This window comes from Somniosus microcephalus, chromosome 5 (assembly GCF_052327205.1).
Source record: "Somniosus microcephalus isolate GS21.2 chromosome 5, FLI_Smic_1.0, whole genome shotgun sequence".
Taxonomy (NCBI): Eukaryota; Metazoa; Chordata; class Chondrichthyes; order Squaliformes; family Somniosidae; genus Somniosus; species Somniosus microcephalus.
The window spans coordinates 79099542-79126249 of NC_140991.1; the positions used below are offsets into that span (position 1 = coordinate 79099542).

Consider the following 26708-nt stretch of genomic DNA (forward strand, 5'->3'; position numbering starts at 1 on the left):
TGATGGACAGTGGTTCAGACGAACAGAAAAGTGACACAGACTCCGGAAGCAAGGAGCTGGGTTGTCTGAAACTACATAAGGTAACCGAAATGGAGGATCACCAGACCATCTGGGTTACACTCAAGATAGACGGAGTCCAAGTGGAAATGGAATTGGACACAGGGTCAGCTCTAACAGTCATAAATCAAAGAGACTACAAGCGGCTATTTTCACACATACCCTTGAAAGCTACAGAGATTGTATTGAAGACGTATACGGGGCAAAAAGTCTACCCCAAAGGAAAAATAAGGGTGAAAGTGACATATAAAGGCCAGGAAATACCTAAAATGGATATATATGTATTGCCAAATGGAGGACCACCACTGCTAGGACATGAATGGATCCGGAAGATACAATTAGACTGGCATTCCATACAGGCACTGAAGGTTGAGGCCAAAAAGGATGACGACGTCACACCTGGACGACTGTCAAAAATGCTAACTGATGCAAAAGAAGTGTTCCAGGAGGGACTAGGAACACTAAAAGGAATAACAGCAACGATTAAAATAGAGGAAAATGCAAGCTCAAAGTTTCTGAAGGCCAGACCAGTGCCTTATGCGATCAGACCAGCTGTTGAAGCAGAGCTGGAAGGGTTGGAACGTTCAGGAGTACTGTTCAAAGTGGACTGGAGCAAGTGGGCTACACCCATCATTCCTGTAATGAAGAGGTCGTTGAGTAATACGCCTGGGAAACCAAAGAAGGTCCGCATCTGTGGGGATTTTAAGGTGACAGTGAACCCAGTCCTTCACACGGTGCAATATCCGCTTCCACGAATTGAGGATATTTTCGCCTCGCTATCTGGAGGTAAACGCTTCACCAAAATTGATCTAGCCCAGGCGTACTTGCAGATGGAGGTAGAAGAAGCTTCGAAACATTACCTTACGATCAACACTCATAAAGGTCTCTATCAATACAACCGGCTGGTGTTTGGAGTAGCCTCGGCTCCGGCTATCTGGCAAAGGGCGATGGATCAGGTCCTGCAAGGGATTCCAGGGACCCAGTGTTATTTCGACGACATCTTGGTCACGGGCGAAAATGACGGTGATCACCTTGCCAACTTGGAGAAGGTACTCACCAGATTAAAGGAGTATGGGCTACGAGCTAATCGCCACAAGTGTGAGTTTTTCCAGAAACAGATCTCGTATTGTGGCCACGTCATCGATGAAGAGGGGTTACATAAGTCCCCTGACAAGATTGAGGCAGTAGTCAAGGCTCCAGCACCGGAAAATGTGTCACAACTGAGGTCGTTCCTCGGGCTGGTAAACTACTACCACAAGTGTAGTGTATGTACCTTTAAGAGGAACTATGTTTTTGAAGCCCCTGTATACTGTAGTACCAGTAGTGACCACTCGGTATATAAGCCTGTGTGGCGTCTTGTGTAGTTAGTTCACCTCCAGACTTTGTTCAGTAAACACTTGTTAAATCAACTCCTGCATTCCGTGTCTCCATTAACACACGGATCTAACAGTGGCAATGAGTTAGAAACGAACTTACCTGCAATTCGGCAGCACCTCAAGGGGATCGATTCCTCAGACGAAGGTCGAAGCCAAAAGCAAGAAGAAAAAAAATTGTGGTTTCACCAGCTAAACGGGCTGGTGGCAGGTAGTGCACTGATCCTTCCTGGGCTGCGACGGGCTAGAGCTCGATCGGGTGGCTCTGCAACGGGGCCGGGCAGTGAGTCGGGAAGCAGAAGCAAAGAGAGAGAGAGGGTGGAGCACTCAGGGTGCGGCCGGTGCTGCAAAGCAGGTCGGCGTTCGGACCGAGCAGAGGGAGGGGAAAGTCCCAGAGGGTCCGCTCCACGACGGGAACGGTTCTCAAAAGTAACGGAGAAACTATTGAAGCGATATATAAAAAAAAATAAAAAATAGAAATACCGCGAAAAGCTGCAGGTCACAACAGGAACCGTGGAGAACAGCGTTGGCAGCAGCGGCAGCGGCGGAAAAGCGCCGGAGGCGCCATCTTAACTCGGCGGGGAAGAAAGAAAAGCACGGGAGGCGCCATTTTGATCCGTCGGGGACGGAGGAAAAGCGCGGGAAGCGCCATTTTAGATTTTCAAGATGCCGAAGACTGGCAATATTACTGCTTTCGATAGTGATATAGAAGATTGGACCACATATGTGGAAAGAGTGGAGGTATATTGCAAGGCGAATGAAGTAGCGGATGATAAAAAGGCATCGGTACTTCTAAATCTGATGGGCGCAAGGACATACGGGCTGTTACAAAACTTGATCACTCCAGCCAAACCGATGGACAAGAATTTTAAGGAGATTGTTGATACCTTACAGGAGCACTTAAACCCAACACCACTGCTGATAGCGGAACAATTCAAATTCTTCAGGAGGAATCAGCACAAGAATGAAAGTAACGCTGATTACCTCACCGAATTACGAAAGCTGTCAAAGCACTGCCAATTCGGGGCAGGACTGGCAGATTCTCTACGAGACAAATTCGTCTGCGGTCTCCTAAGCGAAGGAACACAGAAAAGACTACTTTCTGAGAAAGATTTGACACTGGACAAGGCTTTCAGTGTGGCTGTATCATACGAAGCAGCAGCAAGAGGAGCTGCAGAGATACAGCAAAAGCCACAGGACTTTGGCACCCATGAAATGACACGGGGTTTCGAGAGATGTTATCGCTGCGGCAGATCCACCCATGACCAGAAGGACTGCTGGTTCAAGGACAAAGCATGCAAGCAATGCGGAAAGATGGGACACATTGCACGTGTATGCAGATCTGGAAAGAAATCCGCTGACAGTAAGAAGGTCAATAAGGAAAAGTACAGAAAGGTACAAATGATGACGGACAGTAGCTCCGAAGACCAGAAGAGCGATAGCGACTCCGGAAACAAGAGACTAAGCTGTCTCAAATTACATAATGTAATTGCCAAAGAAGATTACCAAACCATTTGGGTTACCCTCACGATAGCGGGGTCCCCAGTCAAAATGGAGCTAGATACAGGATCAGCTCTGACCGTCATGAGTCGACGGGATTACGAGCGGCTATTTCCGCATATACCTTTGAAAGACACATCCATTATCTTGACGACATATACGGGGCAGAAAGTATACCCCAGAGGGAAAATAAGGGTGCCTGTTGTATACAACGGCAAGGAAATACAGAAGTTGTATTTATACGTTCTGCAAGATGGTGGTCCACCGTTGTTGGGACGTGAATGGATCAGAAAGATACGTTTAGACTGGCACTCCATTCAGGCACTGACGGTGACCAGTAAGAAAAAAAATGATGATGACGTCATACCTGGACGATTAAAAGAAATCTTGGCTAACGCCAAAGAAGTGTTTCAACAGGAACTAGGAACCCTGAAAGGCGCCACCGCCTCAATAAAAGTGGAAGATGCGGCAATTCCCAAGTTTCTTAAGGCAAGGCCGGTGCCATACGCAATTCGTCCAGCCGTCGAGGCAGAGCTGGAGAATTTGGAAAAAGCAGGCGTGTTATCCAAGGTAGATTGGAGCGAGTGGGCAACACCCATCGTCCCGGTCATGAAGAAAGCGTTGAATAATGATAAATCTGAAGAACAGAGAAAAGTTCACATCTGTGGGGACTTCAAGGTGACTGTAAACCCAGTTCTTCACATGGTACAGTATCCTCTTCCGAGGATAGAAGATATTTTCGCCTCACTATCCGGAGGGAAACGTTTCACCAAAATTGACTTAGCACAGGCATATCTACAGATGGAGGTTGAGGAGGCCTCTAAAAAGTATCTCACGATAAACACACACAAAGGCCTGTACCAGTACAATCGACTGGTTTTCGGAGTGGCATCAGCTCTGGCTATCTGGCAAAGAGCTATGGAGCAAGTCCTGCAAGGGATTCCAGGGACTCAATGCTACCTAGATGACATCCTTGTAACAGGAGAAAACGACAACGAGCACCTTGCCAACTTGGAGCAGGTGCTCACGAGGTTGAGAGAACGGGGCCTACGAGCAAATCGCCCCAAGTGCGAATTTTTCCAGAAACAAATATCATATTGTGGCCATGTCATTAACGAAGAAGGGTTGCATAAGTCACCTGAAAAAATTGAAGCAGTCGTAAAGGCCCCAGCGCCTGAAAATGTCTCACAATTAAGGTCGTTCCTGGGATTAGTAAATTACTATCATAAATTTTTACCAAACTTGTCGACGGTTCTGCACCCTCTTAATGCACTGCTACAAACGGGAGTAGTTTGGAAATGGAGCGAAGACTTCCATAAATGCAAAGGCTTGATCACGTCCAGGGAAGTGTTGGCTCATTACAACCCATCACTGCCAATCAGACTGGCGTGCGATGCATCCCCTTACGGCGTGGGAGCAGTATTATCACATAGATTCCCTGATGGCTCGGAGCGGCCGATAGCTTTTGCGTCACGCTCATTGAACTCAGCTGAGCGTAACTATGCCCAGATCGACAGGGAGGCACTCAGCCTGGTGTGGGGGGTGAAGAAATTCAACCATTACCTACACGGACAAAAATTTACCTTGTTGACTGACCATCAACCCCTCGTCTCCATATTCAACCCTAAAAAGGGCGTTCCCATTATGACAGCGCAAAGGCTACAGAGGTGGTCCCTTTTCCTAGGGGCACACCAATATGACATAGAATACAAAGGAACAAAACAGCATGGGAATGCTGACGGGTTATCGCGCCTACCGTTGCCAACGGTGGAAGAGGCGGCTACAGTGGACCCAGTGGAGATGTTCCACTCGACCATAGTGGAATGTCTACCGGTGACAAATTCTACCATTGAAAAGGAAATGCGAAATGACCCGACTCTCTCACGCGTCTACGATTTAACGGTGAAGGGATGGCCAGCACATGGCGAACCACTGTTGCCAGCATTCTCGCAAAGAAGAGAACAGCTGTCAGTGTGCTGAGGAACTGATGTGTGCTGATGTGTGGATCCAGAGTGGTGATTCCACCCAAACTCAAGGATAGAGTGCTAAAGGAGCTTCCCGAGGGGCATCTGGGTGGAGTGAAAATGAAGAACTTAGCCAGAGCGTTTGTGTGGTGGCCAGGTATCGATGGAGACATCGAAGAAATGACCAAGAGCTGTCTAGGATGCCAGAAGGTCCAAAACGCCCCACCACAAGCCCCTCTACATCCATGGGAGTGGCCCTCATCTCCATGGCAAAGGGTACATATCGACTTTGCTGGTCCATTTATGGACTCAATGTTCTTAATCGCGGTGGATGCACACTCCAAGTGGCCGGAGGTAATAAAGATATCCTCCACCACCACGGAAAAAACCATCACAGTATTAAGGACCATATTCGCCAGGAATGGGCTGCCTGAACAGATCTGTTCTGATAATGGACCGCAATTTGTATCCGAAGAATTCAGGAAGTTCTTAAAATACAATGGGGTTAAGCACTACACATCCGCCCCATACCATCCCGCCACCAATGGATTGGCTGAAAGGTTTGTCCAGTCCTTCAAGAAGACCATGAAGGTCATGGGTAATGAAGACATAAATCTACAACATAAGGTAGATAACTTCTTGTTTGCATACAGGAATGCAACACATGTAGTTACAAACCAAACCCCCGCCATGATGCTTTTCAATAGAAGCCTAAGATGCTGGCTGGATTTGGTCAAGCCAAACGTCAGAAGGGACGTAGAGAACCAGCAATTTCAAAGCATGAATGAAAGGCCAACTAGAACTTTCCAGATAGGTCAACCAGTTTTGGCTCTGGACTACCGTACCGAGAAATGGCAGCCTGGAACTATTTGCACACGACTAGGACCACTGATGTATACTGTGGACATTGGAGAAAGCATAATAAGGCGCCATGCTGACCAGATCATAGAGTCATCCGAAAAAGGACAACCTACACCACAACTCTATACACCTAGTGATGAAGCAGAGATACCCATAGTATCTACCTCCGATCCGGTGATACTGGAACCAGATGAACCCAACACTGGCATTGAAGCCGAATTGACCTTGTCAAAAGAACCTACTACACCACCGAGGCGTTATCCGGACCGAGTCAGGAAGCCTCCAGAGAGACTGAATTTGTAATTGATTAACTTCAGCAAATGTGTATATTATTGTTCTTGTAAAAATGTTATTTAATGATTACTTAAAATGTTATGTACTATTTATCTAAAAGGGGAGGAATTGTAGTGTATGTACCTTTAAGAGGAAATATGTTTTTGAAGCCCCTGTATACTGTAGTACCACTAGTGACCACTCGGTATATAAGCCTGTGTAGCGTCTTCTGTAATTAGTTCACCTCCAGACTTTGTTCAGTAAACACTTGTTAAATCAACTCCTGCATTCCGTGTCTCCATTAACACACGGATCTAACAACAAGTTCTTACCAAATTTGTCTACGGTATTACACCCGCTGAACACCCTACTGCAAACAGGGGTACCATGGAAGTGGGATGACGAACGTAGACGAGCTTTCCAGAAGTGTAAAGAATTGATCACATCAAAAGAGGTGTTGGCCCATTTCAACCCAGCACTACCAATTCGTTTGGCATGTGATGCATCACCCTACAGTATTGGAGCGGTGCTGTCGCACAAATTCCCAGACGGGTTGGAGAGGCCAGTAGCCTTTGCGTCTCGGTCACTAGCCTCAGCCAAGTGCAACTATGCCCAGATTGACAGGGAGGCCCTCAGCCTAGTATGGGGAGTAAAAAAATTCAACCACTATCTGCATGGGCAGACGTTCACCTTGCTGACTGACCACCAACCACTTGTCTCCATCTTTAATCCTAAGAAGGGCATTCCAGTGATGACTGCACAGCGGTTACAAAGATGGTCCCTGTTTCTAGGGGCGAATCAATATGAAATAGAATATAAAGGCACGAAACAGCATGGGAACGCTGATGGGCTATCGCGCCTGCCACTGCCTACTGTGGAGGAAGCACCAGCAGTGGACCCTATCGAGATATTTTATTCATCAATAATTGAACAATTGCCAGTAACAAACGCGGATATAGAGAAGGAGACCCGCAATGATCCGACGCTGTCACGGGTATATGAATTGACGGTGAGGGGATGGCCAACACATGGCGACTCACTGTTGCCAGCATTCTCATCCAGAAGAGAACAGCTGTCAGTATGCCAGGGGACAGTGATGTGTGGATCCAGAGTGGTGATTCCACCCAAGTTAAGGGAGAGAGTGCTAAATGAGCTACATGAAGGTCATCTGGGGGGAGTGAAAATGAAATGCCTTGCTAGGGCTTATGTGTGGTGGGCGGGAATCGATCAACAAATCGAAGACCTAACAAAGAGCTGCTTAGGATGCCAGAAGGTGCAAAATGCACCACCACATGCCCCTCTACACCCATGGGAGTGACCATCCTCTCCATGGCAACGGGTGCATATTGATTTCGCTGGTCCATTCATGGACTCAATGTTCTTAATAGCAGTGGATGCTCATTCAAAGTGGCCTGAGGTGATAAAAATGTCTTCAACCACTACAGAGAAAACGATTGCAGTCCTGCGGACCATATTTGCCAGAAACGGTTTGCCAGAGCAGATTTGCTCTGATAATGGACCACAGTTTGTGTCCGACGAGTTCCAAAAATTTATGAAAAGGAATGGGGTAAGGCATTACACATCCGCCCCGTATCATCCAGCCACAAATGGATTGGCTGAGAGGTTCGTACAAACCTTTAAGAAGGCGATAAAGGCCATGTGCGACGATGAAATTCCACTACAGCATAAGATGGACAATTTCTTATTAGCCTACCGAAACGCGACACATGCAGTTACCAACCAGACCCTGGCCATAATGTTCTTTAACCGAAGGTTGAGATCTCGTCTGGACTTGCTCAGACCAAATGTGCGAAGAAATGTTGAGGACAAACAATTCCAGCACATCAATGAGAAGCCGACAAGGAGCTTCAATGTAGGGCAACCAGTCTTGGCCCGTGACTATCGAACAGAGAAGTGGCAACCCGGAACGATATGTACAAGGCAGGGGTCATTAATGTACACAGTGGATGTCGGGGAGAACATTGTGAGACGCCACGTCGTTCAGATCTTAGCGCCACAGGAACACGTCAACCCCATGTCTCGAGTACCTGGGGATGAACCCGACCTGGGGATGAACCCGATCTACTTCAGATCCAGTAGCAGTAGAACCCGATGAACTACCCGATGAAAAGGGGTCAGAATCGCCTCTGCACCAAAAACAAGAACCTCTGGAAAGGCGCTATCCTGAAAGGGTCAGGAAGCCGCCCCAAAGACTGAATGTATAAATGGACTTTTGTTGTTTAATGTACATGTTGAAATGTTAATTGTTATTTGAATATTAGGGGTATTACTAATCTAAAAGGGGAGGAATTGTAGTGTATGTGCCTTTAAGTCAGAACTACTTTTACAGCTCCTGTATACTGTAGTACCGGCAGTAACCACACCGGTATATAAGCTTTGCGCATGCCTCTGTACCCCCAGTCTAGAGACTACCCTCCTCCAGTAAAGACCTGTTATTTGTTAATGTACAGCATCCGTGTGATTATTTAATAATAGCATATCCACTGAATTACGGATCCAACAGTTATATTTCTCTTTCCAGGCCATATTTTAAATGATGACCAAGCAGCACCACTAGTGCACACAGTGGCAATTGTTTCAATTGATATATTCACTTTGTTTAAGAGTGATGGAGTGAAAGAAACTCCATGTAACATTTAATTAGTATTAAATAAGAAGCATTTGTTTGACCTGGCATTACAATTTTAACATTGAATTTTTAAAATAAAGCCTTGTATTGTCCACTCCTTTGTTCTGTGCCTATTTTTATTGGCTATCACACAAGTCATAGACAGATTGGGCTGGATTTTCATTCGGGGCGGGTTGGTGTCATGAAATCCGCATTTCATGTTATCCACACGAATATAAATCGATATGGGAGATTGATGCTATTTTAACTTAATTGTCCAATTGAGTTCCAGCGTTTGAGTTTTTCCAGTCAGAAAGCCGCATCTTATGACGTCATCATTGCTGCTGCATTTAAGGTCTGCAACAAGCCTTGCTTCTTCTGCAGGCTGCCAACCTTTTGGCATTTACTGTTAGAGGGACCTGGAGTCACAATGGCCAGCGACAGACCTAGGGCTGCTCCCAGATTCGACGACGTTGCCCTGCAGGCTCTGGTTGAGGGAGCGAGAGCTCATAAGGAGGTGCTCTTCCCTTCATCAGGGAGGAAGAAGCCTCCCCAGCAGACCAAGGCAAGTGGCAGAGGAGGTCAACTCCTTAACAGTTATCCACAGAACCTAGATACAGTGCAGGAAGAGATTTCATGAATTCTGCGTACTGGAAAAGTGAGTATGCATTTCCCATCACCCTCAATCTGATCCCCATTGCCTTTCCTCCCCAGCACTCAGCTTTAGCAATCTCTTCCTCCACATCCCATGTGACACTGACATCCATGCACCCTTACCCATTCCCTTTCTCTCTATGCTCACATTCAACTAACTATTCGGCTATGCAGCCCTCACACTCCCTATCGCTCTGATGCTATGAAAACAACTGACAACACACAGGGAGGGCCCTTGGTCTTGCCAGCTCACTCCATCTTTGTCTCATAGAAACATAGAAACATAGAAGATAGGAGCAGGAGTAGGCCATTCGGCCCCTCGAGCTTGCTCTGTCATTCAATGCGATCATGGCTGATCATCCAATTTCAGTACCCGGTCCCTGCTTTCTCCCCATACCCCTTGATCCCTTTAGCCTTAAGAAATATATCCAACTCCTTCTTGAATATATTTAATGAATTGGCCTCTACTGCCTTCTGTGGTAGAGAATTCCACAGGTTCACCACTCTCTGGGTGAAGAAATTCCTCCTCATTTCTGTCCTAAATGGCCTACCCCTTATCCTTAGACTGTGACCCCTGGTTCTGGACTCCCCGACCATCGGGAACATCCTTCCTGCATCTAGTCTGTCCAGTCCTGTCAGAATTTTATAAGTTTCAATAAGATCCCATCTCATTCTTCTAAACTCCAGCGAGTACAAGTTAAGTATCTATGCTATGGAATCTCTACACTCACTCCTTCATTCTCACTCAAATTCCACTTGTCTCCCTCATTGCAGGAAAAGAGAGCTCACAATAAAAGGGAAAGAGCCAGGACAGGAGGAGGGCCACCATTAGTTACCCAGCTCACCCCCTGGGAGGAGGCGGTCCTGGAAATCGTCGGAGTGGAAGAAGATGTGCAAGTGGGGGACGGACAGATGGGTGCATCACAGCAAGCTGGTGACAAAATAGTTTTACATCTCTCTCATTGACATTGCATGAGTTGCTGATAATGACTCTGAAGCTCTAACAGATGGACTTATGATCATCTGCAATATGCAATGTGCATGTAACCTTGACCTCACATCTCTAACTCTTTCCTTTACTCCCCCACAGGACCATCGACAGCACCCATCCTGACTGTCCAGGAGGAAGAGCCTGAGCTTCCAGACTCCTCAGAGGAAGCTGCAACCTCTGAGGGCGCAGCGTCAGCAGAATTCAGTGCACCCAGCACCAGCGCAGACACTCACACCTCGGTGGGACCTTCGGGACATAGAGTAGTGTTGTCACCTGGTGTATCACAGCTCACAAGTGAGCATCAGCAGATTGTGGAGACAGGGACAGCAGTGGAGAGTCCTCGTCGGAGGGCGCAGGACTCTGCCAGCTTGGCTCAGCTGCATGTTGACCCTCTGCCTCTGGGTCCATCCACAAGATCAGCAGTGCTGGAACTCCAGGAACAGATACAGGAGTCTCTGGCAGGTTTTGTCTACAGGGTTGCTGCGAGTGTGGAGTGAATGGAGGAGTCCACAGCGAACATGAGCAGAGCCTTTGTGGAGTCACTGGCGCATGAACGCATCACCATGGAAAGGATGGCAACCTCCATGGAGGTGATAAGTCGCCAGAGTGCAGAAAACATGGTGAGTGCTCAGAATAGAATGACATCACTGGAGGAGCGATGGTCATCTGTTGAGCAGAGAAACCAGACCTTCATGGAAGTCCTTCTGAGTAGGTCTGCCAGTGCAGATATGGGTCCCCATGGCCCCCCTGATGTGCAGCAAGGTGCTCTCAAGCCACTTGCAAGCGCTGAGGGGGACCTGACCCATGAGAGGGAAGTTGGTGGCAGACATCAAGGAAGTGGGGGCTCCTCTCCAAGTGCTCACACTTCCATGCCACTGCAGAGCCCTCGGTCAGAGCCCCACCAGAGTCCACACCCAGCTGAGATTGGCGTCTCAACCCCTGCACAGCCGCAGGAGCAGCAGACTGTTAACGAGCCCTCACAGGTTCACAACCCCAGAGGATGCCCACCAAAGGTGTCGAGACAGGAGCAGCAGGAAAGTGAGCAAGGGGCCTCCATATCTGCTGAAGCCACAGGGAAAGCACCACGTAGGAGCACACGTAAGAGAAAGATACTGCACAAATAGTCACAAGGGTAGTCACTTGGGTGAAATTTGATGTTTTATGTGAGAAAGTCATCAGATGAATAATGTTAATAAAAAATCTGATGGCTACTGCTGTAGTTGTGGCGTGTGTCATTTCGCGAATGGGACTTTCACATTGAGGGCTTAGGATTACTTGGAATTGTCATTAAGGTGATCAAATTGCTAGGAGTCAGCTGGTTCTTGGCCATTGTCGATGCTCAGATAAGAAGATGCGAGGCAAAAGTCCTTGAGTGGCTAGGCTAAGCAAATCTGGCAAAGATGAGTGCGTTCCTTGCATCCCAGGCAGCTATGTTCTCACGTACTGCTGCCGCTAGTTGATGGGCCTCTGCAAGATGTTCGTTTTCACTCTCCTCCTCCTCCTCCTCCTCCTCATCTGAGGAGGATATGTGAGGAGCCACTTGGTCCTCAGGAATCTGCAAGCCACGATGCTGTGCTATGTTGTGAAGTGCACAGCAAACCATGACAATTCTGGAGACCCTGGTTGCTGAGTACTGCAGGGCTCCACCTGATCTATCCGGGCATCTGAAGCGCATCTTCAGCAAACCGATGGTTTGCTCGATAATGGATCTGGTGGAAATGTGGCTGGAGTTGCAGCGCTCCTCAGCTTCGTTGGCTAGCCTCCTCCACGGCATCATTAGCCATGTCCTCAGGGGATAGCCCTTGTCTCCAAGTAGCCATCTGTTAAGTTGGTCTGGCGGACTGAAGAGCGGAGGCACACTAGACTGGCGCAGTATGAAGGAGTCATGGCAACTGCCAGGGTACTTGGCACAAACATGCAAAATTTCCTTCTTGTGGTCACACACCCGCTGAACGTTAAGGGAGTGGAAGCCCTTGCGGTTGACAAAAATAGCTGGATTGCGATGGGGTGCCTTAAGGGCCACATGTGTGCAGTCAACGACGCCCTGCACCCTTGGAAAGCCTGCCAGATTAGTTAATCCAACCGCACGCGCTGTGGCACTTGCTTGATCCTTGTGAAATGGATGTGATTGTGCACGATGGCAAAGAGGGCATCGGTTACCTGCGTGATGCAAGTGTGTGCGGCCGCCTGGGAGATGCCGCTGATGTCTGCTGCTGACCCCTGGAATGAGCCTGAGGCAAAAAAGTTGAGTGTGGTGTTGACTTTGACGGCCACTGGTAAGGGTTGTCCACCTGGTCCTCTGGCCTGCAGGTCTTGTTGCAGCATTGCGCAGATGTCACCCACTACCTCTCGCGAAAGTCGGAGCCGCCTTTGGCACTGCTGCTCAGACATGTTGAAGTAGCTGACCCTGTGTCTGTAGATCCTGTTTGGGGGGTATCTCCTGCGCCGCCGGGCTTCCATGCGCTGGCCCCTTCTGGCCTGTGCAGCTTCAGGTGGGTGAGCAGCAGCTTGGTGCTCCTGTTGGTGCTGCTGTTGTTGGTGCTGCTGTTGTTGGTGCTGCTGTTGTTCCTGGTTCTGCTGATGCCGCAGCTGCTCTTCTTCCTCATCTAATGCCCAGAAGGGAAGGAAATAAATGGCTCCCATGCTTCTGATATATTCCTCAGTTGAGGAAGCGCTGAGTGAAGGTGGCGAGAGGGGTTTCCCAGGAGGTCACACTGGAGATGGGTGTCAGGCTCCAAACTTCCACAGCTGTGGTTATGCCTTCTAAAAGTTCCCCCAGACCTGAGACAACTAAGTCCTACCACCTGCAAATGATGGCTGATCAAATCTCCTATTTAATGGTTGAGCTGCAGCTGATAGTCAGCAATCCACTTGTGCTCCCGCCAGGTTTCACCGTCGTGTTTCAGAACAGGCGCGATTCACGTGGGAAAAGGGTTAAACTCACAAAGGCCTTTTAAAATGGCATTATGGAGCCAATTTAGTGGTTGTTAAGGGCATTAACGGCCTATCCTGCCTCTTGGAGGCGGGACGGAGACGGGACCACTAGACACGAATTATTTAAAATTGCTTGGAGGCAGGATGGAGGCGGGCTTGGGCCCGCCCGTCAGTTTATGCAATTTTAACTCCCCACACGCCTCCACGGCCCAATGAAAATCCAGCCCTATATATTTTGCTTTTGAGTTCCAGCATAGCAGAATAAGCTGAAGTATGGTTTTGGAAGAGCTGGGATCAACCATCAAATGCATTCTGTGGGTTTTGCCTTCATTCACATACCAATGGCCTGTAGAAGGATAGGGCAAATAGTTTCCCTCATTCTGTGCTTTCTAGTGAGTTGCATGTGGCGTGAATTGCACCATCTCATTGTACAGAAGTCTTGTCATAAGCATAGATTTCCAAAAGCATGTTGTGCAAAGATCTTGCTGGGTAAAACAGTGCAAAAAGGATATTGCAACAATTTTCTCTGTTTCAGAACTATGTGACCTTATTGTGCATACCAGATGTGTTAGTTTAACCCTACAATGATTTCTAAGGGCGGGGGGAGGAACAAGATGTGTAATATAAAAAATTTATATTTGAGGGAAACACTTTGCAGGTTTTGTGATCTTTAAACCATGTCTCATTTGGTTTAAAACCTACACAATGAGTCAGTTTTTGGTGGGTGAATATTAGTTTCAGTTTAAAACTTACCCACTGCAGCCAAAAACATATCCAGGATATTTTAATTCCTGGGCCTCATTATCATCTCACTGGCGGGTTTCCCACTGAATTTGCTGACCCCACCGGGGCACAATTTCCGGTGGGTCAGCCAGAGGTCTGTTTAAAGTGGGAATGCATCTCTTAAAGCGAGGTTGCATTCCTTTATGGCTTCTTTCATTTCCAGAGTGCTGCAACAAGAATCGTCTGAGAAATGAGTCGCTGGCAAACCCCCAGGTTGTCAGAAGCCTCCCTGGAGGTGATTGCGGAAGAGGTGAGGGCGAGGAGGGAACTCTTGTTTCCCAGCCATGCCAGGAGTGTTGCCCTCCAGGCGTGGAGAGAGATTTTAGAGGTCGTCAGCTACAGGATTGTCACCCCCAGGACCTAGATCCAGTGCAGGAAGCACTCCAATGACCTCACTAGAATAGTAAGAGTGAACACTGCCCTTCATTTATCCCTCTCTCTAGAACACATGGCAGCAGTTCTACTCTCCATCTCCGAGCACTCTGAACAACTCCATTCCCTCCATCACTTCCTTCACCACCCAGCAAAAGGGCACACTACACCACCTCTCATTCTCATTACAAACACACTCTTGCCCCTTCCTTTCTCCCTTCACACCTGCCACTCGCAGCATTCTCCTCACTTGCTAGTCTTTGCATAATCACCATCTTCTCTAAGGACTCCTTCCTCATTTCATATTCCACACATGTGCTCCCCATTCAACACTTCCTCATCCTGCTTTTATCTTGTTTCCTATCTCTCTCAGCATAGGCACTACCAGCACAAGCCCCATACATCTGCACTCTTCTTTTCAGTAGCCACTCACTTACTCTTGCCCTCTCTTTCTACAATTCAAAGCGACACACAATAACTGTGGGATGACCAACTAGCCTCATGATCCTGAGTGAGCTGGAGCAGCAAGTCAAGTTGGCTTGCCAGAGCAGTGCATAATGAGCATTCCAAGGCTTGTGCATCACTGAAAAGGGTCTCTTACAATTACCGTTCTTTAATGCAGAGTGGAGAGAGTGGTGAAGGGGGTAACAAGGACTGTTAATCTAGTGGGGTGGATCACTCACCTGTTATAGAGCACATCTGATTTTCATTCCAACAGTATGATTGTCAGGGAATCTGATGATGTTTCTAGGGGAAGACTGAATAGACAATACTTGGGATTTAGCTCTACTTTGCTAAGGGTAATTTTTATAGGAATATAAAGAAAGAAAAGACTTGCATTTATATAGCGCCTTTCACGATCACCGGACGTCTCAAATTGCTTTACAGCCAATGAAGTACTTTTTGAAGTGGAGTCATTGTTGTAATGTGGGAAACGCGGCAGCCAATTTGCGCACAGCAAGCTCCCACAAACAGCAATGTGATAATGACCAGGTAATCTGCTTTAGTGATGTTGGTTGAGGGATAAATATTGGCCAGGACACTGGGGATAACTCCACTGCTCTTCTTTAAAATAGTGCCATGGGATCTTTTATGTCCACCTGAGAGAGCAGACAGAGCCTTGGTTTAGCATCTCATCTGAAAGACAGCACCTCCAGCAGTGCAGCGTTCCCTTAGCACTGCACTGGAGTGTCAGCCTAGATTTTCATGCTCAAGTCTCTGGAGTGGGACTATGAACCCACAACCCTCTGACTCAGACGCAAGGGTGCTACCAACTGAGCCATGGCTGACACTCTAAATAATCTCTATCTCCCCCACCCCTTTCAAAATGAAAAGAAGGAAAAAAAATCATACTTGTTTTTGAGTTTGTGGATATCATCCAACAAGTTGTCTCTTGCCACTTCAATCCTGGCTTTCTCCTTAGAGATATGATCCAACTCTTGCCGCAGTTTCTTAAGCTCCTGTTCATAGATGTACCCGATCTTGGAAGTGCCTTTGCCCTTCAGTTCCTGCAGTTCAGTATTAAGGATCTTATTTTGTTGCTCCATGGATCTCACCTTCTCGATGTAGTTCACAAAGCGGTTGTTCAGGTCAATCAGTTTGTCTTTCTCGTTGGTCCGGCTGGTTTTGAATTCATCACTTATGGCGTCCAGCAGGGAAAAGTCTAATGGGTCATTATCAGCAGACATTTTTCCAGGAGCACCCTTGTTCAGCCAACTTGAGGCAGTGGATGGGGTGGAGTAGGTCATTGTTTTCGTGAAGGAGCGATGAACTGGTGTGGAATTTGAGGCAGCAGCAGACGATTGTGAACTTGATTTTGACCGCATAGTCATTCTGCGGAATGATGATTTGTTATTTACGTAATAACTCATTTTATAATTTTTTTAACTTCTTTTTTGCAAAGGTTCTTCCAGAACACAAGTTCCTATGCAGCGGCACAGGACGGCGTCTCAAAAGTTGCTTGATATTTATAGAGAGGTGACACACATCTCCTAAATGCTTTAAGGTTATGAGGTGGCAGCTGATGTTGTGACTGACATTGCAACTAACCAACCAGGAGTTGATAATGGTTCTTAGCAACAATCAATGTGGTTTGGGGGTAGGAAGTTTGTTGGTATGTTGAATGTTGAATTTCGTTAAGTGGTGATATGCAGAAGTCCGTTACACATTGCATAACTGCCACTTCTGCTATTTTCCGTCTTCCTGTACAAGGTTTCACAAGTCAGTCATTTGTATTCAAATTACTAATATGTAGAAAACAAATGTGTTAAAAAATTATATTCAAAATAATGTACACATAAACAAAAATAAATATTAGTCATTATTGACAACTATTAATGTTGATCCCCAACTGCCCTACTTCCAAATTGTGCCTGAGAAAATAATGCAATACAGAGTAAAAATGGGCTTTAATCCTTTGCTGCCATTTTGCTCCTGAATAGCACTACAATGTGTTGTGTCGGTACCTTTCTACCTAGACACAATTTAGGACTCAGAACTCAGAGATTCAAACATGAAGTGCTTTATTGGAAGGAAAGGAAGTTCTGGCAAGTTCCGAACAAAGAGAGCTAAACTTAACCGAGAGAATACCCAACCATTTATCTCCTGTGACAGCGCCACCACAGGTGGGAGGAGAACATACAATACATAACATTTCCTCCCCTCTTAAATGGAAGGTCCACATTATTCCTCAATAGGTAAGTTACTTTCAATACACTCAACTAACCTAGGGTAGAGGTAGACTGCCTCAAACCCTGACTTTACCCTGGGGTTTATTCTGCCCCAGTCTTGTGGGTAAGTCACTAAGCCTACAGATCCAAGCGTCTTGGAGGCCGCCGCTCTCTGACAGGATACCGGCGGTCATCGCTGGCTTCCACAGCAGTAGGCATTGACACAGGCCTGGATGGAGAAGGTGCCTGTGTCAGTTGAAAGTCAGGAGTTTGCACAGGTGGAACAGTCTCTTTGACTTCCTGTGTTGGAGAAGAGCACTGTGGCAAAGGATGCTGGTTTGCGGTATCATTCGGAAACAGTTCAGGCCAACCAGCCATTGGAGCCTCTGTGGCTGTCTCTGCTCCTAGCAACAGTTGATCTGTGTGTCTTCTCCAGACGACGTCCTCAGCAGTCTCAACCATGTAAGACACAGGGCCCGTCTGCGCGATCACCGTAGCAGGAACCCATTTCGGTCCAGTGTTGTAGTTTCGAGCTAGGGCGTGCTCTCCCGGATGAAACCGTCTCTCCTTGGCTCTTTTCTCTCTCTTTTCAACTTGAGCTTGTTGTTGACGATGGACAACCTGCTCTGCCCTTGGAGGTTTGAGTAAGTCAAAACTTGTCCGCAACTGCCTCTTCATCATGAGCGAAGCGGGGGAAGTTTTGGTTGTGGCATGCGGCTCGTTCCTGTAGGACAACAGGAAGCTGTTCAGACGTTGGTGGATTGAGCCCTGACCTTGCGATGCCTTCAAGGCGTGCTTCAAAGTTTGCATGAACCTTTCTGCCTGGCCGTTAGTAGAGGGATGATAGGGCGCAGACCTGATGTGTTGGACACCATTCACATGCAGGAAGGTTGCAAACTCCTGTGATACAAATTGTGGACCATTGTCACTTACGAGTTGTTCCGGTGAGCCATAACGGCTGAACATCTCACCAAGTTTCTCAATTGTTTTCTCTGCTGTGGTAGACCTCATCACAGCGACCTCCGGCCACTTGCTACAAGCGTCCACAACCACCATAAACAACTTCCCTTCGAAAGGACCGGCGAAGTCCACATGTACTCGCTGCCACACTTCTGCAGGCCAATCCCAGGGGTGTAGGGTTGCCAGCTGTGGAACATTCTGGACCCTTTGACATGGGGAACATGTTTTGGCTTTCTCCTCAATAATCCCATCGAGACCTGGCCACCAGAAGTAGCTTCTTGCCATTTCCTTCATCCGAACCATCCCACTGTGGCCTGTATGAAGTTGTTGCAGTATAGGCTCCCTCAGAGGTGGCGGAATGATGACACGGCGTCCCCAAAGAAGACAACCTGCCTGGACGGAGAGTTCATTTCTTTTTGAAACGTAAGGTTTCAAACTAGGAGAATCTCCTTTCGCTCTCCCTCGAATGACATCGTCCATTACCTCAGACAGGACTGGATCGTTGCGGGTGTACCTTCGCACCTGAACTGCAGTGACAGGTGCTCCCTCCACTTGTCTAAAGTAGAAGATGTCTATCTGACGAGGCTCTGGGGGAGTAACAGGCAAGGGTAGCCTCGAGAGACCGTCTGCGTTGCCGTGCAAGTCTGATTTGCAATATTTGATGTTGTATGTGTGTCCTGACAACAGTAAAGCCCACCTTTGCATCCTGCTTGCAGCGAGAGACGGAATTCCGGTGTGGGGCCCGAAGATTGAAGTCAATGGACGGTGGTCTGTCAGGAGTGTGAACCTTCTCCCAAACAGGTACTGATGAAATTTTCGAATTCCAAAAACGATTCCCAAGGCCTTGCGCTCGATCTGCGCATAGTTACTCTCGGCCTTGTTCAAGGTTCGTGATGCGAAGGCGATAGGTTTCTCTTCACCCGAAGGCATGATGTGGGATATGACTGCTCCCACACCATATGGTGATGCATCATATGCTAGCTGCACGGGTAGCTTTGGGTCGAAGTGTGTCAGGACCTCCGATTTCAGCAATGCTTTCTTTGCTTGGGCGAAAGCTTCGTTGCACAGTTCAGTCCATTTCCATGTTTTGCCTTGACATAGCAACTGATGTAACGGCTTCAGCAATGTTGCTAAGTCTGGAATAAACTTCCCATAGTAGTTAAGTAGCCCCAGAAATGAACGTAACTGGCTCACATTCTGGGGTGCTGGGGCCTCCACGATCGCCTTGACCTTTGGCGGCGCCTTATGCAGGCCAGTAGCGTCAATCACATGCCCCAGGTACTCAACTGAAGACTGAAAGAATTCACATTTGTCTTTACGAACTCTGAGTCCGTACTCTTTCAGTCGTTGTAGTGTCGCATCCAAGTTCAGAAGATGATCCTCCTCATTTGTCCCAGTGACAAGGATGTCGTCCAGGTAGCACTGGACTCCTGGCAATCCACTCAAAATCTGATCCATTGCCCTTTGGAATAGAACAGGGGCCGACGTAATTCCAAACGGAAGGCGGCAGTACCTGTATAGCCCCTTGTGTGTCACAATTGTCAGCAGCTCCTTTGATTTGTCATCGACATGCATTTGTAGATAAGCCTGGCATAAGTCTATTTTGCTGAACTTTTGCCCTCCGGCCAGGCCCGTAAAAAGATCATCAATGAGGGGAAGAGGGTACTGTTCCACAGACAGCACCGGGTTAATAGTCACTTTAAAATCCCCGCAGATTCGAACAGATCCATCCTTTTTCAGGACAGGAACAATGGGTGTGGCCCATTTGCTCATGCTCACAGGCTCCAGGCCTCCATTCTCAACTAAGGCCTCCAAGTTAGCTTCAACTTTTGGCCTAATTGCATAGGGTACAGGTCGGGCTTTGTGAAACTTCGGCTTGCTGTCAGGTTTAATGTCCAGTCTCACGCTGATCTTTTTCATGCTCCCAAGTTCCCCATTGAAGAGTTCTGCATGTTTGTTTAACACTGCAGTCAGACCTGACTCCCCTTTTGACATCATGCGGACTGCAGGCCAGTCCAGCGTGATTTTCTCTAGCCACGCACGTCCCAGTAGCGATGGGTAATTTCCCTTTACCACATATAGTGGCAGTTTTGCAGTCTGTCCGTTCAATTTAACTGTCACCTCAATGACGCCTCTCATGGCCACAGGTTCGCCGGTATACGTCTTTAGCACAATGTTTGTTGGCTGAAGGGTAAGATGCTTTAGCATTTTGTTGTAGACAGTGTCTGAAACAAGGGACACAGCCGCGCCTGTGTCCACCTCCATCCGCACTGATTGTCCCTCCACCAGTGGTGACACCCAGTAGCCATTTGAACCACCTGCAACCGTCAGTATATGCACCTCTTCCTCCTCAGAGGTGTCGCTCCCCTCTGTTTTGCTTGTTCCATCATACTGCACTGAATGAACACTCTTTTTCCTCTCTTGTCCAAATACAGACATTTTGCTTCCATGCTTCCCAGCTCTGTCTGTTCTTTTTTTACCTCTACAGGCGCGTTCAATGTGACCCTTTTTGCCACAATTTCGGCATTCCAGCTCCGTACACCAGCAGTCATTAACGTGATGGCCCGTTTTCCCACAACGGTAACATGTGCCGTTCCGCACACCTTTAGGCTCAGACGACACCTTGTGAACTCTCCCTGTTGAACTCAACTGGTGAGCCTCCTTTTCCGCCATCTCCATGGAGACACTAACTTTAATGGCCTTTTCAAGAGTAAGGTTGTCCTCAGTAAGAAGGTGCTTCAGTGTGGCTGCATTTTGCAGACCACACACAAGTCTGTCTCTAATGGTGTCATTCAGCACCTCCTTGAACTGGCAGTGTTCCGACAACCTTTTTAAAGCAGCAATAAACATCGTCACTGATTCCCCCTCCTCTTGATTCCGTTTGTGAAATCTAAATCTCTCAGCAATAACCAGAGGTTTTGGTGAAAAATGTGCTCCAAGAATTTCCACTAGTTGCTTATATGTTTTAGTTCCTGGCTTATCTGGCTGCACGAGGCTGCGAAGTAAATTGAAAGTCTTCGGCCCGATTACACTCAAAAAGGTAGGCACGACCTTTTCATTTGCCACCGCATTCGCTAATACAAAATAGTCAAAATGTTCTGTATATGCGCTCCATTGCTCCACATTTTCATCAAAATCACCGATGTTTCCTAATATAGTAGCCATCTCACATTTCAAATTAAATTTTCTGTTTACTCACTGCACCTGTAACGTACGCAGATTCATCCGCTCCTCGTTGCCACTTGTTGTGTCGGTACCTTTCTACCTAGACACAATTTAGGACTCAGAACTCAGAGATTCAAACATGAAGTGCTTTATTGGAAGGAAAGGAAGTTCTGGTAAGTTCCGAACAAAGAGAACTAAACTTAACCGAAAGAATACCCAACCATTTATCTCCTGTGACAGCGCCACCACAGGTGGGAGGAGAACACACAATACATAACACAATGCACTTCAGAGGCAAACGGCTCCCAGAAAAAATTGCTGCTACCGATTACTGAGCTGCCCTTTAGGTTCTATCTGTCTTAAAGGACAGGCTGATATTGCCAAGAAAGGTCTTTATTTTTAGCTTTTTGAATAACAAGTGTTTTTGATGCTTCTGTACTTGTTACAGAATGTTATTAGCTCTTTATACTTACTGATGGAGGCTGTGTTCAGTACAGTGCCCTTTTCAATAGAGCATATTTGGAGGCAGTTGAGTGGAAACCATCGCAAAGTCTCTGTTTGAAGAATGGACTCAGTCGAGAATATTTTGTGGACTTTATGGGATTTTTCTGAGGGTATCTTCCCTGTGATGGGATCGCCCTGTGCAGATACGTGAAAAACTGGTTTGTTAAAACTCCAGAGAATGCATGGCAGTTGGCTGTGACAAAAGAACGGTCAGTCATCCAGAATGTATGGGTTCGCCCGACAGTCCTGGAAAAAGGAAGGGGGCCATTGACGAAAGGGCTGAGGACCCTGAGGCACCCGTTGAACTTGAACCTATTAGAAAGCTACTCTAATATGCAAAAGCACCTCTCACCTCCATCTTAGAAGCGAAGCAGAACAATGAACCCACTAGTCCAGCCAGCCAAAGAGGAGCCAGTTTTTCCCAACACAAAGACCGAAGATATGTCCCAGACTTAGGGCCATTAGTCCAATCACGGAATACTCATGGGTCTGATGATGACCCATCACTGATTAAGCACCGGAGTGCTTAGAAACAAAAGGATTTTAAAGATTGGCGGGAAAGATAGGGGTAGCAAGACTCAGAATCACAGAATCACAGAAACCCCACAGTGCAGATAGAGGCCATTTCGGCCCATCGAGCCTGCACCGACACATATCCCACCCGATCCCCGTAACCCCTACACCAACACATCACAGAATCACAGAAACCCCACAGTGCAGATAGAGGCCATTTCGGCCCATCGAGCCTGCACCGACACATATCCCACCTGATCCCCGTAACCCCTACACCAACACATATCCCACCCTATCCCCGTAACCCCACGTATTTAATCCCCCTAACACTAAGGGTCAATTTATCATAGCCAATCAACCTAACCCGCACATCTTTGGACTGTGGGAGGAAACCGGAGCACCCGGAGGAAACCCACGCAAACACGGGGAGAATGTGCAAACTCCACACAGTCACCCGAGGCCGGATTCGAATCCGAGTCCCTGGCGCTGTGAGGCAACAGTGCTAACCACTCCTATAAAGATAGATTCTTTTCCACCATTCTCTCTCTCTCTCTCTCGCTCCATCAAGATCGACCTAACAAGAAGGACCAGAGGAAGAAGCCACTGAGCGGAGCGATCGAGTCCGACTGTGTGTGGTGGTAAGCATGGTCTTGAGTGTCCCAAGCCAGTAACCAGATATCCCAGGCGAGCTGGGTGAGGTGTAAGGGGCTCAGGGTTTTTCTCAGAAGTGAAGTTTTTTTGGGCTATTCTGGGGTGGGAGCTTCGTTTGGTTCAGCCAGGTGAAGGGGCTTATGCGACTGGGTAATTCATTGGTAGGGGTGGAGTTAGAGTCCACCATAGCAACAAGGGAATTACTGCATGTTATAGTCCCCAGTTGTGTACTGTATGTATGTTGTTTGTAACCTGGATCTTATTCTCCACAGAGACAGTGATTTCTTTTAGTAGTGCATGTTTTAGCCAGTGTATGTTAGACCAAATAAATATAAGTGCGATTTTTCACCAAAGCATTCCTGTCCGTGACTTATTCCATTTACACTCTGAATAAAAATTCCCGGGTATAGAACTTTCGTAAGTCGGGGGCGATTCAAACCGTCCGTCTAGCAATTGGGCTAGGATCAAAACCGCTTACACAAGCCCCCTTGACAGCTACTCAATAAATTTACCTGGCACTTTCCTGAGCTGTAGACACAAGGGGGAGAAATAGGATAACCTCCAAAAATGTGCGTGGGGATCGTGGTATGCAATGAACACACGCCTGTTCCTTGCGCTGCAGGTAGCAAATTAAACTGGTGCTACCTGCTCTTTGAATGATTTCTGTGTCCAGTCGGATACTATCCTTAATTACTTTACTTAGCCACGGATGGCTATCTTTTCTTTTATACCCTTTTTTCTTCAGTGGAATATATATTTTTTGGAAGTTGTAAAATAACTCCTTAAATGTACACCACTGATCATGTACCGTCTTACCCTTTAATCTATTTTCCCAGTCCACTTCAATTAATTCCGCTCTCATACCTTCATAGTCTCCTTTATTCAAGCTCAGCACGCTTGTTTGGGATCCAACCTTCTCACCCTCTAATTGAATATGGAACTCAACCATGTTATGGTCACTCATTCCAAGGGGATCCTTTACTAGGACATTTTTAATTAATCCTGTCTCATTACACAGGACCAAATCTAAGGTTGCTTGCCCCCTGGTCGGTTCAGTTACATACTGCTCAAGAAACCCATCCCTAATACACTCAATGAACTCATCCTCAAGGCTGCTCTGCCCAATTTGATTTGTCCAGTTAATATGATAATTAAAATCCCCCATAATTATAGCTGTTCCCTTATTACAAGCCTCAACTATTTCCTGATTAATACTCCGTCCAACAGAGTTGCAACTGTTCGGAGGCCTATAGACTACACCCACTAGTGTTTTTTTCCCCTTATTATTCCTTATCTCTACCCAAACTGTTTCACTATCCTGCTCCTTTGACCCAATATCATTTCTCTGTATTATAGTGATTCCTTCCTTTATTAACATAGCCACCCCACCTCCTCTCCCTTCCTGCCTGTCCTTCCTGATTGTTAAATAACCTGGTATGTTTAATTCCCAGTCATGGTCACCCTGCAGCCATGTTTCTGTAATGGCCACAAGATCATACCCATATGTCATTATTTGTGCCGTTAACTCATTCATTTTGTTACGAATGCTACGTGCATTCAGATAAAGAACTTTCAAATATGTTTTGTAACACTTAGTTCCTGCTTTTTCCCTTTTTAGTACTTTACTTTTTACTCCATACCTTCTGTCCCTTCCTGACACATTCTGTTTTTTAATTCCCCCACTGCTACCTAAGTCTATGACCTTCTCTGTTGTCATTTCTATTATTTGCTCTCTAGAAACCTCCCCCCCACTAATTAGTTTAAAGCCCTCTCTACAGCCCTAGTTATATGATTCGCCAGGACTCTAGTCCCAGCACTGGCCAAGTGGAGTCCGTCCCAACAGAACAGCTCCCTCCTGTCCCAGTACTGGTGGCAGTGTCCCAAGAAGCAAAACCCATTTCTCCCACACCAGTCTTTGAGCCACGCATTTAACTCTTTAATTTTATTTATCCTAGCCAAATTCGCTCGTGGCTCAGGTAATAACCCAGAGATTATTACCCTTGATGTTCTGTTTTTTAATTTGACCCCTAGCTGCTCATACTCCTTTAACAGAACCGTCTTCCTTGTCCTATCTACGTCGTTTGTACCAACATGGACCACGACAACTGGATCCTCCCCCTCCCACTCCAAGTTTCTTTCCAGCCTGGCACCAGGCAGGCAACACAGCCTTCGGGACTCCCGCTCTTGACTGCAGAGGACCCTATCTATCCCCCTAATAATACTATCCCCTACCACTACAACATTTCTTTTTACTCCCTCCACTTGAATGGCCCCCTGTACCACGGTGCTGTGGCCAGGTTGCTCATCCTCCCTGCAGTCCCCGCTCCCACCCTCACAGGGAGTAAGAACCTCGATCCTGCTGGACAAGAACAAGGGCTGCGTCTCCTTCAACACTACATCCTGGATCCCTGTACCTTCCTCACTCGTAGTCACACCGTCCTGTCCCTGACCACGGACTACATCTGCAGTAATTAACTTCATAGGTGTGACCATCTCCTGAAACATAGAGTCCAGGAACTTCTCCCCCTCCTTGATGTGTCGCAGTGTCTGAAGCTCGGTCTCAAGCTCCATAACATGGAACTTGAGTTCCTCTAGCAGCAAACACTTGTCGCAGATGTAATCACCGTGAGCCTCAATGGGGGTCACCGGCTCCCACATCTCGCAACAGTAACACATCACCTGCTCCATTCTATATAATTAATTAAATTTCTTATTATTAGTTATGAAGACCCTGCCCGGATATATATGATAATATCACACTACTATTCAATAGGACTTACCAACTTAAAGGTATAAAAGAGAAGAGAAGGAAGAAAACCAACCAACCAGCTGATCACCAACCTCCTCCTTGAATACTGTCTGTGGAGCCTGTTTGGTTGACTCGTCTCGCTGCTCCGCCTCCGCAGTGCTGTCTAAGCCTGGGAGTGGGGAACAAAACAAAGCAAAAAACACACCCTCACCTCCCACTTATCCAAACTCTCCCACTTAGCAAAACTCCAGCAGCACTCAATGCACAAAGCACTCCGTGCACTGTACTAGCCCCTCCCCTTTTATACCCGGATTCTACTTCCGGTTTAAACTGCCCAAGAGTTTAAAAAACCCTTAAAAAATTAAACTTACTTCAAATAATTGACTTCTTAACACACTAAAATTCACAAAATACACTTAAATGATTTTTCTCCCACTTAGCAAAACTCCAACAGCACTCAATGCACAAAGCAGGGACAAATTGGCAGGATTGGCACATGTTTGTACATTATTTGCCTTGCATGACAAATTCCTCTGTTCCATGCCTAAATGGCCAATGTCCAAAAACTTGCTCCAACTGAGTCACTACCACAATCTGAGTCTCCACTCTCTGGGGTCTACTCTTCACCTCACACAGTGCACATGACCCCAGATCCCCAATCAGCAGCTGCTAGCATGTTATGTTAGGATTGGTTCAAACAATTTGTGGAACACTGTACGTGACAGAAACAGTCTGAGTCATTAGCCACATCATGGGCAGGAGATAGTGTGCTTTGAACTCTGATACCATTTCTGCTATGATTAAACTAGCCACCCAGGCTCTAGCTACCAGTCAGCTGACATAATCTGATGCATACCCAGTCATTGGTTTGCAAATATTGGAAAGTCCAGGAGATTTTAATAGTTTGGGAGCTGGGAGACTGAGTCCAAAATATATAATTTGGGTCTTCCTGATACCCCCGTATCTCTAAATTTCCAGTGTATGTCTTGTGGCACTGTTCACACTTAATCGAAGAATTTGATATTTGACAGCAGGTTGGATGGTATAGATGTAGGGCAAAATGTATAATTATATATGAATCCCCACGCCGCTACTCGTGGCAAGTT

The 26708-nt window shown here is 47.0% G+C and overlaps 1 protein-coding gene across 1 annotated transcript in view; it reads right to left on the reverse strand.

The window, feature by feature from the left end:
* Positions 1–16404, reverse strand: part of LOC147117137 (vimentin-like) — a 72133-nt gene extending 55729 nt beyond the window's left edge. Inside the window, exon 1 of the mRNA XM_085987865.1 lies at positions 15745–16404. Coding sequence (XP_085843991.1) covers positions 15745–16262 — 518 coding nt within the window. The 5' untranslated portion in view covers positions 16263–16404. The remainder of the gene's footprint in view (positions 1–15744) is intronic.
* Positions 16405–26708: the final 10304 nt, after the last annotated feature.